The sequence below is a fragment of the Lissotriton helveticus genome, chromosome 3_1 (genome assembly GCF_964261635.1).
Source record: "Lissotriton helveticus chromosome 3_1, aLisHel1.1, whole genome shotgun sequence".
Taxonomy (NCBI): domain Eukaryota; kingdom Metazoa; phylum Chordata; class Amphibia; order Caudata; family Salamandridae; genus Lissotriton; species Lissotriton helveticus.
In genome coordinates, this window is record NC_136061.1 from 1,012,720,355 (window position 1) to 1,012,735,965 (window position 15,611).

Consider the following 15,611-nt stretch of genomic DNA (forward strand, 5'->3'; position numbering starts at 1 on the left):
GTTGGAAGGAAGCAACACAGAGGGCATGATGAGGGATTCAAACTGGGCGAGAGCATCAAACTGGGAGAGAGCAATGTGGTGGTGGTGAGGAGGAAAGGAAAGCAGGAGAGAGAAAGGTAAGTAGTTTGGGAAGATTCACATGGTCAAGAGCACGGAACATGGAGCACGGAAGGGGGAAGAGAAGCACTCGGGAGACCGATTCAAATCGTGCACTCTTGTGGAGCAGGTAAAGAAAGAAAATGTGCAGTGGAAGGACAGTGTACATACTCCAGGGGAAGGATGAACACCAGTAGAAGAAGGAAAGCCAGAACAAGCTAGCACCTAAGAATCAAGCAAATGAGTGACAAGTCGATCAATGGTAAGCAGTGGGTAGCCTTTAAGATGACTATAAGGTTACAATAGGTCTTGCAACAGACAGCGCATGCGTAGTCTAGTAGATGAGACCTAATAATTAGCACAATACAGGTGTCTTGATGAAGCTATGTAATTTTCCAGCTCCAGCAGATACTACTATGCTTGTTCAGCAGTGAACTATCAAGGCTTCAAACTATGGGAATGCCTATCCAATGGCCTTTGACACCGTGAACCACTCCATTCTGCTCCACAGGCTGGAGGAAGTTGGTGTCTCGGGCCTCGCTCTACAGTGGCTGCACTCCTTTCTGTCTGACAGGACCTTTGTGGTCTTTGAAAATGATGCTTCCTCTCCCCAAATGTGTCTTAATTGCGGTGTACCCCAGGGCTCAGCCCTCAGCCCCACCTTATTCAATATCTATATGAGGCCTTTGGCTGAGGTGGTGCTTCCCTGGGGAGTACAACTTGTTACATACGCAGATGACACGCAATTGATCATCTCACTATCTATCCAGGAGGCCCCTTTTGAGAGACTCTCCAGCTGCCTTAAAGTTCGGGAATGGATGGACGAATCCTTCCTGAAACTGAACGGGTCTAAAACTGAGGTAATGATGCTGGGATATAAGGCACCTACTACAGTGGAGGGCTGGTGGCCGGATAAGCTGGGTCAACCACCCAAGCCCCAGCCCCAAATTAAGAGCCTTGGGGTATGGATGGACCCAGCTCTTAATTTCTCAGTGCAAGCCCGGAAGGTAGCTGCCACATGCTACGCACTTATCAGGCTTCTGAGGAAGATCAGTCTTCTTCCCTTTGAGGCCAGAAGGATTTTAGTTCAGGCGCTGATCCTATCACGCCTAGATTACTCCAACGCGGTATATCTAGGCTCCCCCCCCCCCCGGGACAATTAAGATACTGCAGATTGTTCAGAATTGTGCAGCACGTTTGCTGTTGAACATCCCGCGAAGGACATCTGCCAAACCTGCACTCTGCCAATTGCATTGGCTTCCAGTGCAGCAGAGGATCGAATTTAAAACCCTGGTTACTGTCCATAAAGTAATCCACAAAAAAGCCCCCCCACTGATACAATCATTATTTTGCCCCTACCTCCCTAAGCGGGAACTAAGATCTTCTAATAAAAATTTCCTCTCAATTCCAAAAACGAGGAAAGTGCGTATGGGTGGCAGACGCTTCTCCCTACAGGCCTCAAGACTCTGGAACAATCTTCCACTCTATCTCAGAATGGAAAGTAATCATCTTAGTTTCAGGAAGTCACTGAATACCTTCTTGTTTGTCTGATCTTGGTGAATGAACGTTGTCTAAAGCGCTGGGATGCCTCCGGGTAGCTATGCGCGATACAAATACGTAATCATCATCATCAGATAAGGTGCAGAGGGTACACAGCCATAGGCTGGGTGGCCAAAGTGTCCTATATGCCTATTTGCTTTACACCTATAGTACGCCCTCAAGATCATTTTCTTCTGACATTTTCATCTTTGAAATTGGCAGTATGATGGAAGCGACTGTTAAAACATCACCCACAGCCTATACATAAATGAATTGCTATGCTTGCAATACATAAAGAAATTATAGCTACTTTTAAACGGCGAAGTATTTTGTGCTCTGTATGGTATGACTTGAAGTTAAATTAATGTAAGTAAATGATGAATGATCAGTAAGCAGTTGTTTAATTTTTAATTACTCATTTTGTATTACCAGGTCTTCATCCACCAGGTCCGCCTCTAGCAAGACCTGTCCTTCCTCGAGAACGGGGAGTTGTGGACAGAGTTGTTGAATACTTAGTTGGCGACGGTCCACAGAACAGGTAACATTTTAATTTGTCATACTAATTGCAGTAGTTACTTGTATCCTAAGCATCAAAAACGTGTTTTATAAACATTATTGTGTGCTAGAATAGGTAATGCAAGTCATTGTCTCTTCTCGATGGGATTGATTTTCTTCTTTTTTTTTTTTTTTTTAATCGGGAAGATGTATACAGCCTCAGAGCTTGCCCTAGATCTGAAAGTCTACAAAATCCTCCTGCATATCAATTTTGGGATCACTTTTCCACTATTTTCGAAGTATCTTTGAGCGCTGACCTTTTTTGAAACCCAACAGAATGCTTTGAGAACCCATTTTAAGGATTTTGTAGTTTAGTGTAGCGCAGTATGTACTTGCTCATGATTAACGTTTTATTGAGGCAGGGCTGAATCTGAATTTTGAGTCAATATTTTGAAAGGTTTTGACCTGTGTTACTTGGGAAAGACTGTGCTTTTTCTTTTGTGACCATTCACATTTATAGAGATTTATTTGTCGCCTCCACAATCCTAAGCTGTGGTCACAAACCTTTTTATGCACTACAGACAGACTACTAATTACAGTAACTTTGGACTGTGATACAGTCAGATACGCGTGTTTTTGGTATTATGTTATAGGAGTGTCTGACAAATGTCCGCTTGATCTTTGTGATAATTAGTGGGGCTCCGCCAGGGCCATCTATTACAGCACTGAAAAGTGAAGAAGACCTGGTTACTGAAACCCCTTCCCAGGCAGACTCCAGTGAAAGTCTTGGATTTGTATTACACCTCCAAGTTACCCCAGCTTTAAAGGCTAGGAAAGTAGCTTACTTCCAATAGAATGTCTGCTCGTAATGTAGATTCCATCCGTCACCTGTCACGTTAATGGAAGCTTTAATGTGGTCAGAGCAAGAAATTGCTTGAGGCAAAGACAATCCATGAAGTTTGTCTTTGCTTCCAACATACATGTTCATGCCCCGACCTTTGGTGTCCACCTTCAGCCTCTGCTCCTTTAGCTGTGAAAACATCAGGCCTCATTGCATCTGTATGTTGGAGGCCTTCTCTAGTCATTTGTTTCCCATTGCTCTATAAATATTGTCATCATTGTCGAAATGTCCTAACTCTGCTAGTCTGACATCTCTTCTGGATCATGAAAGTAAAAGATAATGATGAAAGAAATGGAAGACCCCTTTTCAGATTCTGATTTGCAAATAGCTGGGTCTGAACTGTGGTGGCAAAGTGAGCTAAAGAACGATGATGGATTCAACCTAGATCTGTGACTGGGAGCGAGTGTCTGAAAAGTTTTAGCACTCCGTCCATCTTCTCCTTGTGTTTGCTTTGTTCGCCCTAAGTTGGCAGGGTATGCCCAGACGTGGGTCCCTTTCTCACTTTGCCACTGGATTCAAGCAAGCCTAGCTGATGAGGGGTGTTACTCCGAAACCGGTCTCAGGATGTTGGTTTCCGGCCCAGGGAAGACCTGGCTTGGCAGTTCGGGCTGGATTGTCCCCATGAGGCACACGGTTAAGACTGGCTTGCATATAGCTGGGCCTGAACTGGGGTGGCTAAGTGAGCTAAAGAAAGATGATGGATTCAACCGAGATCTGTGACTGGGGGTGAGTGTCTGAAAAGTTTCATCACTCCTTCCATCATCATTATGTTTGCCCTTTTCAGATTTACCATTGATCCTGATAATTTACCAGAAAATTGCAATGGTTTCTGGGCTGTTTTGTTTTTTTGAAACGTTCCTTTAGTTTCTGGCTTAAATTGTAATGTCATAATGCGTAATTTGGCTGGTATTTAGACCTATTTTTTTTCAGTTTAGAAAACTAGAAGCTACATTTATATTTAAACACCAGTTGGGCTTAATGGAAAACAAAACTAGATACCTACTAACGTCCCTAACATACAGTTGTTGGTTTCAAGTTTGCTCAAAATACCTTGGTGCTTTGTCCTGTTTTCTGACCTAGAAAACCCATGTGGAACCCTTAATGAAGACACAGGCGTTTTCCCCAGCAGGGAGGCGATCAGTTTGAGCGAGTCAACACAAGATGCCATATAACTTAGTTTTGATATGTTTTACTTTGTTGCCTCATGGTTTTAGGATTTGATTTAAGTCCATGTAGACATATTTCACACAGACAAATGAGGTAGAGGGTGTATTCACAATTGTTTTAGCAATCTTACAGACTTGTCAGTAAGCACTAGCTTTCAATAAATGCTCGAATATAAATCTGAAAACTTGCACTTGCAAAATAAGTCCTATTGTGACCTATTTGCTTGATGCCATTTTTCTTAATTAAAAAATCCTAGTTTTCTCCTTCACACATTCACTTGCTTATTTACCTTTCTTTCATAGTATCATGTTTCACCCCAACTATCTTTGCTATCCCCTGCTGATATAGCACTGCCATCTAAAGCTGTAGCTTTTGTCAATACCTTTGACCATAGAAGATTAACGTGTCCTTTCAACCATGTGTTTCTCCAATCTGTCGCAAAGTTAATACTTATCATACTACAGTAAGAAGCAGTAGGTAGACCATTGAAATGCAGTTTATCAGAAAGCGATTCCGGGTCTGTATAGAACAATGAGTTGTGATTTAGTCCACATGACGATCTGGACAGGAGTTTTGCCTCTTGTTGCAAACATGCCTACTAACTCATAGCAAGGACCAGGCCGACCAATTATATTCAGTGTGGGTGTGTCTTTAACAAGCATTCATGGAGCTACCAGCCCATATGGATGGAAGCGAGCAGCTATCCTATTTCCAACAATTTGTGGGAAATCTGTTTTTATTGGGGGTGCATATCTAACCAATATAAACGGGGTAGCATTGTATCAGGTGCATGCACAGATCTGGCTTGTTGGAGTACAATGTATCAGATTGACTAGGCATATAAATAAAACCGGGTATGAACTTAAGTTTATTTATATTTAGAACACAGAGATACAGCCAACCTTTGCTCCTCAAATAGTGCTTCCCATCTTACTTCTGTTTATTTCCCTCCAGTACCATGCAGTGATACTGACCTGGTTTACATTTCTGATGCAGTTCTATGGGCACACCTGGAGTTAATAGTAAATTCTAGTGGTGTAAATATTAAAGGTGCTCTGAGGAGGGTCTGGTAAATGGATGTTTGAGGCATATGGGCTGCAGACCACACACTATTGCATAGATCACCATCTGGTGGTGGGCCCGGATGATTACACTTTGTTTTTGTCTTGGAAGAGTCTTTGTCTGTTGGATGACTCCTCCTGTAGATCATAGTGCGCATGGGCATCAACTCCATTTTCAGATTATTTTCCGCCATCGGGCTCGGATGTGTTTATCATTCGGTTCCGTTACCGATCTCCTTTGGACTTCCAGTCCTTCATCATACCATTGGTATCGTCTTCAACAGTAATTCCAGCTACCCGCGTCGAAGAAAAGCTTGCGCTTCTCGATTCCAACGTTCGTCGGGCCCAACTGCGCCATTAGGCCTTTGGCTCATGGAAAGAACACCTTTCAAGAAGTGCCCTCAGTGTGGGTGGACACAAATTCCCTCACACTGACCTTCATGAAGTTTGCAATCTGTGCTTGTCTCCAGAGCACGAGGGTCGAGACTGTGAGGCCTGTGTTTCGTTCCGGTCCAAGAAGACAATCTGGGACCATCTAGCTGGAAAAGTCATGGTGCAGTCATCTTCATCGACACCAGACCTCATCATAGACGAGGCTCCGATCGAAGTAGAGTCCGAAGTACAGCAGCAGGACGACATTGTTTCTGAAGCAGAGGATTCAGCTTCCGGAGCCGAAGATCAATCGGAAGACGACAATCTTCTTCCAGATGGTCAACAGGTCGTGAGTACAAGCGTCAACCCTGTTCACCCCCCATACCGGGACAGGCTTCGGTTCCACCTCTGGGTCCAGGTGCACACCGACCAAAACCTTCTGACGCCCCGCCTTCTGGCTCTGCAACAAAGAATACAAAAAAGCCTCCAGTCGACTCAGGCTCAAGTCAGTCTGTCTGTCCCGAAGAGGAAGAGGTCCTCAAACCAAAATTAGCCCCGGCACGAAGCAGCCATCGGCGCCGAAACCGGTCGAGCCGAAAACAAGCTCCGAACCGAAAGACGTTCCCAAGTCTACCGAACCAAAGACCACTCTGGTTCCGAAAAAAGTCTAACCAAAGCCTCCTTCGCATCAAAACACACTTTAGCTCCGAAGGTCGATGATTCCAAACGCACTTCGGGAACAAAGATTCCGGAACCAAAGAGCGCAGATCCGAGAGAAACCAGATACCGAGTCTTCGGAACCGAAACCAAAATCCACTCCAAAGACAATAGACCCTGTAAAACCTAAGCATTTCGGTCCCAAACAGGATAAATCGGCACCGAAAAAGCATTTTTCAGTAGAAGAGCTTTTCCAACCAGACCCAAAGCAAAAGACTCTTCGTATTAATACAAAGTCTGGACATGTCATTACAGTGCCTGAAAAGAGGAAAATGGACTATCCTAAACCACCTCCAGTTCTTCTCAAAAAGCATGCTCAAACTTCCCCCATAAGAATTCCTTCACCATTGATAGATACCAGCAGATATTTCTCCAGTACACTCACCATCCAGCACACATAGGATTATACCACAGGATGATGATGATGACAATTATTCACAGGGGGTAGACAGTGAGCATCACATAGAAGACACAGATGACCCAGACAATATTCCTGGGCCATCAGATGATCCCTGGGAGGATTATAATGCACCAGATCTGCCACAAGATGATGCATACGCTTCTAGACCATATCCTCTAGATGACACTATTGGGTTTACACAGCTCATTCATAGAGCAGACTTACCCACGGATCCAGTGGAAGAGGACTTCCTCATGGATACACTACTGTTATCACATAAAACCACGACCACATTACCAATACTTAGTGGAGTGGTGAGACCTGCACCTGAGGTATTCAAAGACCCCGTCAGAGCCAAGGTAATTAACCCCAGACTGGAAAAAAAGTATAAAGCGGCTCCATCTGACCCAGCATACATCAAAGGTCAGCTGCCATTGGACTCATTGGTGGTATCAAATGCGATGAAAAGAGCCAACTCGCAGACAACAGGGGATGCTCCACCTCCTGATCGAGTCCAAGTTTTTAGATGCTTAAGGGAAACTCACCATCTCACAAGCAGCCAATGTCTGGAGAATTGCTAACACTCAAGCTTTGTTAACGAGATATGATCGAGCTCATTATGATGAGTTAGAATCACTCATGCAACATTTACCAGAGCAATATAAGACCAGGGCTTCTGAATTAATACAAGAAGGCAAGGTTATTACAAATACCTCAATCCACTGTGCATTAGACACTGCAGACACAGCCTCTAGAGCAATAAATATCGGAGTACTGTTGCGTAGTCATGCATGGCTACGCATCTCTGGGTTCAAACCAGAAGTACAGGCCAGTATTTTAAATCAACCCTTTGACCAGCAACATCTCTTTGGTCCAATAGTTGATAGTGCACTAGAAAAAATGAAAAAAGATACATATACGGCAAAATCCATGGGAGCTTTACAAACTCAGACCCATAGAGCGTCCTTTCGTCGCTCCTCATATAAAGGCGCCTCTAAGGGGTTTCATACTGACAACACCTCTTCTTATTAAGCACCCACCCAAACCTCACCCAGCAGAGGGTATTACAGAGGAGGATATAGAGGTAACAATAAGGCCAGAGGCAGAGGCAACAACAACCGCAATGCCTCTACTCCCAAGCAGTGACTTCCCTTCCATCCCCCAGACCATTCCACTCCTGTCGGGGGGGAGACTACAACAGTTCCTACCTGTCTGGAACTCCATCACCACAGACAGGTGGGTAAGACAAATAATTCAGTCAGGTTATTGCCTGGAGCTCACTTCCACTCCTCCAACAATACCACCCAGGCAACGTCCCATGTCACAGGAACATCTCATACTCCTAAGACAAGAAGTTGCATCTCTACTACAAAAGAATGCAATAGAACTTGTCCCAAAACACCATCAAAACACAGGAGTTTACTCCCTATATTTTCTCATACCCAAAAAGGACGGGTCCCTCAGACCTATACTAGATCTAGGCCCCTAAACCTGTACATACAATCCGACCATTTCCATATGGTCACACTACAGCAAGTTCTGCCCTTGTTAAAGCAAGGCGACTTTCTTGCCACATTAGATCTCAAGGACGCCTACTTCCACATTCCTATCCATCAATCTCACAGAAAGTACCTTCGATTTGTATTAGAAGGTCAACACTACCAATTCAAAGTACTCCCTTTCGGAGTAACTACAGCACCTTGAGTGTTCACAAAGTGTCTAGCAGTAGTAGCAGCACACTTGAGAAGGGATAACATTCATGTCTTCCCATACCTAGACGACTGGTTAATAAAATCCAAGTCATACCACCAATGTGCACAGCACACGCATCAGACCATCTGCCTGTTGCTCAAGCTAGGATTCACAGTAAATCAAAATAAGTCACACCTCCAACCATCCCTATCTCAACAGTATCTAGGTGCCACAATAGATACCTCCAAAGTAATTTCATACCCCAATCCTACAAGGATACAAAGTATGCAAGCTCTTATACAAAAATTCCAGCCACAGCACCCACTACCAGCTCGAGTGTTCATGCAATTAATAGGAATGATGGTATCTTGAATTTTCCTAGTACCATACGCAAGACTACAAATGCGCCCCATACAAGTTTGTTTGGCAAGTCAGTGGAATCAGGCTCAGCAACAAATAACAGATCTGGTGGTGCTAGACGACCTGACATATCGCTCTTTGAACTGGTGGAACACCAAAAACCTTTCCAAGGGCCGGCCATTCATAGAGCCTGTTCCACAAGTGGTGCTAACCACACATCTCACACAGGATGGGGAGCGCATTTAGAGAAACACACAGTACAAGGTACATGGACGCCGCAAAAAAAGTTACTCCACTCATCTGGAGTTAGCGATTTTTCTAGCTCTAAAATAGTTTCAACATTACCTATCAAGCAAGGCTGTACTGGTCTGTACAGACAATATGAAGGCCATGTATTACATCCCAAAAAAGAGGAGGAACACACTCCTTACAGCTCTCCCGGCTGGCGCAGAGCATATGGAGGTGGGCCATTCCTCAAATCTTTGTTAGCAGAGCATCTACCAGGAGTTCACAATCAGGTTGCAGATCTGTTAAGTCTTCAAAGACAACAGATACACGAGTGGGAACTTCATCCACAAGTTCTTCAACCATTCTTTCACAAGTGGTGACAGCCAGCGTTAGATCTGTTCGCCACACACCGCAACTCCAAATGCCCAAGCTTCGCCGCCAAATATCCACACCCATTGTCCAAAGGCAATGCGGTATGGATGAGTTGGTCAAACAAATTTGTGTACGCTTTTCCACCTCTCCCACTAATTCAGGTAGTGGTACGCAAGCTACAGCACCATTCCCTCACATTGATTCACACAGCACCAACGTGGTACACCACACTACTAGACCTCTCAGTAGTACCACATCAAACATTAAAACTCTCTCCACATCTACTGACCCAGAACCATGGAGAGATCATGCATCCAGACCCAATGCAGCTCAATCTAGCGATTTGGCTCCTGAGGTCTTAGAATTTAGATACCTCAATCTTCCGCCTAATTGCATGAATGTCATAAAAGAAGCGAGGCGCCCCACCACTGGAGCATGCTACGCAGCCAAGTGGAAAGGTTTGTTGTGTATTGCACAAATAACCAGATTAACCCATTAGATGTTTCCATGCAAAACATCATATGCTACCTACTCCATCTACAACGATGTTATTTAGCGTACTGCTCAATCAGGTTACATCTTGCTGCTATAGCAGCCTATCTTCAAAACAGACAACATTTGTCAATGTTTAGAGTACCTGCCATCAAAGCGTTTATGGAAGGATTAAACAGAATAATTCCTCCCAGAATACCACCCTCTCCGGTATGGAATTTAAATATTGTTCTCACTAGACTTATGGGTCCTCCATTTGAACCATTACATACGTGTGAGTTACTTACATGGAAAGCTGCCTTACTCAGAAGAGTAAGTGAGATTCAAGCATTAACAATTCAAGAACCATTTATACGACTCCATCACAACAAAGTGGTTCTTAAGACACACCCGAAATTTCTGCCAAAAGTCATTTCACCATTCCACCTCAACCAATCTATTGAGTTGCCAGTATTCTTTTCCCAACCACAGACCGTTGCAGAAAGAACTCTACACACATTAGATGTAAAAAGAGCACTCCTATACTACATTGATAGGACAAAACCGTTTCGTAAAACAAAACAACTGTTTGTGTCCTTTTCTCCTCCACACAGAGGCAATCCTATTTCAAAATCAGGCATTGCAAGGTGGATTAAGTGCATTCAAATCTGTTACCAAAAAGCAAAACACACTCTATCCATTCCCCCTAGGGTTCATTCTACCCGTAAATTAGTGGCATCTATGGCATTCCAAGGAAATATACCATTAGATGATATCTGTAAAGCAGCTACATGGTCTACACCGCACACATTTACAAAACACTTCTGTGTAGATGTGCAGGCAAAACAACAAGCTAGTGTGGGCTAGGCTGTACTCAAAACATTGTTTCAAACTACTGCAACAGATACGGGTGGTCGCCGCTAAGGGAGAAAACTGCTGTGCAATCGATGCAATAGTGTGTGGTCTGCAGCCCATATGCCTTGAATGCAAAATGCTACTTACCAGTATGCATCTGTTCTTGGCATGTAGGGCTGCAGAACCACACATGCCCACCCCCCTCCCCGGCTACCTATATCTGTTTCCAGTAATATCTTAATTAGATACACAATACATGGACATCCTTATCTATACTCATACAACTCCGTCATTTGCCCAATGGCGAAAACAATCTGAAGATGGAGTCGATGCCCATGCGCACTATGATCTACAGGAGGAGTCATCCAACAGACAAAGACTCTTCCAAGACAAAAACAAAATGTAATCATCCGGGCTTACCACCAGATGGTGATCTATGCAATAGTGTGTGGTTCTGAAGCCCTACGTGCCAAGAACAGATGGATACTGGTAAGTAGCATTTTCCTTTAAAGTTACAGGTGAAGGGGGCGTGGCCAAGATGGTGGACTGAACCCCGTTAGCCCCGATATAGCAGCTAAAAACATCCCCTATCACTGACAGTGTCACCCTGCTGTTGTCCGGTGAGACCTCCGGTTTCAGCGTACACCTGCCGTCCTGGGGCTGTGGAAGCCGTCTCTACGCTGGCACGAGCGCGGCTGACCCGGAGCCAGACTGCCCGAGGAGTGGAGACCTGGGCGCACGTGTCCGGCGGTGATACCCAGGAGGGGGCTTGCGACAGAAGGAGCCCGAACACTGCCACAACTGGTGGACGCGGGGACCCCTAGGATGGACCGCCCCGAGACGACCTGGCGGGACCCGCCGGGACAGGCGCGGAGGAAGCCGCGTGAGGTGAGCGGCGGGCCACGGAAATCGAGGCCCTGGGCCTAGCCGGAGCTGGCGGGACGCCGGCGCCTGGCACTGGACGCCCCCCTTGGACGGCGGCCAAAATCCTGATATCGCCGGAGGGGACGCCTGACCCAGCCCTATCCTGCGCCAGACGCCCGGAGACCGTGTGGGCAGCCGCTGAACCGCAGGGCCCAGGGCGGCGGTTGGGGCCCGATCCGGGCCTGCCCGGAACGATCGAGGCACGCACACGGGTGCCTGAAAGATGGCCATCCCGCCCAGAATCTCCTGCAGCACGCAGAGCTCGCGACAAGGAAGCATCAACCCCTCGAGGTGAGCGGCCGGCGGGACACGCGCTAAGACCTGGACTGGTCTGGGGGAGTCGCGAAACTCGAGGTCCAGGCTTCGAGGCCTACCACGACTGGGGGGAAGCCAGCACACTGTACCCATCTATCGGTTCTGGAGGCTCCGCTGACCCCCCGACCGGCCTGCCACTTGCACATCGGAGGTGAGGAGAGGGGGCCACCACTGCAGGGAGCAACGCAGATCCGACCTGGGGAGGGGACTCTACTACCGCCTTTTGTATACTCCAGGCACTCCCCACCATTGCATCCCGCAGCTGCTACCCGAGAACCACTTACGCCAGACCACTCCTACCAAGACCGGCTCGCCCCACCGGACCCTTATTGCCGACCACACCTTGTACTTCGGCGTGGGCACTGGGACACTTACCCATCAACCTTGGGGACACGGAAGGCCCGGACTGGGCCTGACTGGCCCTCAGCCCCTCTAGCCGAGCCGAAACCCTAGAACGCTCCCGGTGGCTTGAGCATAACAACTCTTTGGACCCCAACACGGACCAATAGGCCTGGCGTATTCTGCACTCAGCAAAGCCTGCGACATGGCGAACACCAGACGCAAAGGGTCCCGCAACATCGTGGACATGCTCCACAAAAACGCTCCAAAGGGAGAGAAGGCCCAGGTGACGCTGCCTCCAAAGACACCTGTCAGCCCCAAGGCCAGGATGACGAGTCGGCGCCCATCACAAAAGCGTTCCTAGCCTCCCTTTTTAATACCCTGAGGGCCGACTCAAGCACTGAAGCAGGAACTAGCGGGGGAGCAGCGGGAGCTCCGCCGGGATATAGACGGACTGGGGGAGCGCGTGGCGGCAGTGGAAGAAGCAGACCAGGCCCGCAGCACGGAGGTGGAGCGGCTGCAGCAGGAGATCATCCGTCTTCAGGAACCGCAGGTGGACCTACAGGCACACTCTGAAGACCTTGAGAACTGCTCACGAAGGAACAACATTCGGGTCTGGGGAGTTCCGTTAAAAGCCGAGGGGAACAGCGTGGTTAACTACCTGCAAGAGCTGTTCCGAGAGATTCTTGGGGAGCCCGGTGAGTTTGACATACGTATTGACCGCGCACATAGTCGGAATGGCGCGACGGACACCGCCCCCCCCCCCCCCCCTCCCGGATATGCTGGCCTTTCTCCCTGATTTTGCGCTGAAGGAACGCATTCTGAGAGAGGCACGAGGGAAACATGCAATCCAATTTCGGGGGGACACCGTGGCCCTCTTCCAGGACCTCTCCGCCATCACTTTGCAGAAACGTAAGGCCTTCAGAGTTGCCACGGATTTTTTAAGAGAAAGCGGAGTGCCATATTCCTGGGGCCACCCATTCCGCCTCATTTTCAAATGGATGGGGTCCCTGCATCAACTTAGATCTCTCCGAGACACTTGTGCGCTGCTGTGCATTGACATGCCGGAGGAAGCGGGCTCTAGGGAAGCCTTCCCGAGTAGAACACAGGACAGGCCCACACAACGCACTGGAGATGGATGGCAGACCGTGCGACGGCGGCGATCCCCGAGGTCCCACCCGAGGCCGGATCCCACCACAGCAGCGCAGGAGCGAGAAGCGGGGATAGAAGAGGTGGTGGATAACACAGCGACCAAACTGTAAGGCGTTAACAGGGGATGCGCTTCTATGCTGTAGCTCTGTACGGGGGGAGGGGCCGGGGGGGCTGCTGAGTCAGCCGCTGCCACGTTACCCTTCACATTGACACTCTACGGATCTGAACATTGTTCCAATAGGCCCGAGACTATGAGTTGCAGTTTCTTGCAGAGTTGTTCGGGGGGAATGGGGGAGGTGGAGCAGGGAGGGGACACCGGGAGTTAAGGGGGTGTTGGAGTTGGAGTTGGGGGGGCGGGGGGATTGGGGAAGGGGGTGGGTTCCAGGGTGGGCCGTCCAGTGCTATCTCCAGGCTCTGGGTCTTTGAGATGTCCATCCACACAGTTCGCCACCAGATCAACTACAGTGTTTGCCAATGGGAGGAGGACACAGAATTTTAATTTCCGTTATCATCCATGCCACCCACAACCTTTAAGATTCTGACCCTTAATGTTAGGGGCTTAAACAGCCCAGTCAAACGGCGAGCGATACTGTCCCATTTAGAAAACACCCAGGCTGACATTTGTTTGCTAGAAGAAACCTATCTGCTACTGCGAGACTGCCACAGACTCCGTTCCCACAAGTTCCCGACTCAGTTTTTTTCGTCGGGACACAACAAGACAGCAGGGATGGCGATTTTAGTTGCACGACACTTCAAAGGGGAGGTCCTTCACAAATGCGCAGAACAGAAGGGTAGGCTGCTTGCTTACCAGTTTAAGATAGGGAGCCTCACGTTCACGGTAGGGTCCCTATGCAGCCCCAATGAGAATCAGGAACGTTTCTTCCACTCGGCCCTGACTGACGTCAGACATACCGGATAGACATATCATACTCGTGGGGGGACGGGGGGGGGATTTCAACATGGTCTTTGACACCACACTAGACAGATCCGCCCAGCGAGCGCCCCAAGCAGGAACATTCACATCTGGCTGTAAGGAGCGGATGACGGAATTAGATCTCCATGACCTTTGGCGCCGCACACACCCACGAGATAGGGAATACTCGTACTACTCCCATGCACACAAAACATACGCCAGGCTGGACCACCTTCTGGTCACGGGACCGGTGTGTGCTTTAGCCTCCACAACGGAGATCGGAGTTATCTCCTTGTCTGACCATGCGCCAGTGTCTGCCATACTCCAGTTGCCACCACTTACATCTCCCCCTAGAGTCTGGCGTCTACGGGACACTTTGCTCCATAAGAAACCAGTAGTGAAACGAATACAGGACACTATCTGTGACAATTTAACGCACAACGCCAACGACGACACCTCCTTGGCGACTCAATGGGCAGCCCTGAAGGCGGTCGTCCGGGGAGAATTTCTAGCCCTCTCCTCCGCGAAGAATAAGGAACGGCAATGCAAACGAGATAAACTCACCCAACGAGTTCGCGAACTCTAGCAGATACATCAACGTACGGAAGCTCCCCGAATTTGGAGGCAACTTAAAGTGGCGAGGAAACTCCTGGCGGCCCTAGATATGGACCGGGCAGAATATGCAGCACTGCGGCAGCGGCACACTTACTATACCGGTGGGGACAGGTGTGGCCGACTACTGGCGAATAGCCTTCGAGTGGCGCACCAACGGCACTTGGTGAAGGAGATCACTGGGCCGGGCGGGACCATGATCACGGAGGATGCTCAAATAGGGGACACTTTCCGTAGCTTCTATGCAACCCTCTACACTGGTGACCCAGTGGACACTCGAACGGTGGAGGACTATTTTGACTCGTCACTCTTCCCACCTTGGCCCCCTCTCAGGCGGAACACCTCGACAGGGACATCCACATTGAGGAAGTAATTTCTACCATCGCCAAACTTAAGCATGGGAAGGCCCCAGGTCCAGATGGCTACACATCTTTTATAAAACGTTTTGTACGACACTGGCGCCCATCCTGACCCGCCTTTTCAATTCCTTTTCTGAACCGGGTGCGATTCCATCAGACCTTCTGCAGGCATCTCTCACGGTCATCCCCAAGCCGGGTAAAGACAAGACCAAATAGGCCTATATCGCTCCTGAATGTGGATCTTAAGTTGTATACCGGGATGCTAGCGGCC

The 15,611-nt window shown here is 48.0% G+C and overlaps 1 protein-coding gene across 1 annotated transcript in view; it reads left to right on the top strand.

The window, feature by feature from the left end:
- LNPK (lunapark, ER junction formation factor) overlaps positions 1-15,611 on the top strand; it is a 691,124-nt gene that overhangs the window by 505,314 nt on the left and 170,199 nt on the right. Inside the window, exon 10 of the mRNA XM_078681527.1 lies at positions 2,068-2,173. Coding sequence (XP_078537653.1) covers positions 2,068-2,173 — 106 coding nt within the window. The remainder of the gene's footprint in view (positions 1-2,067; positions 2,174-15,611) is intronic.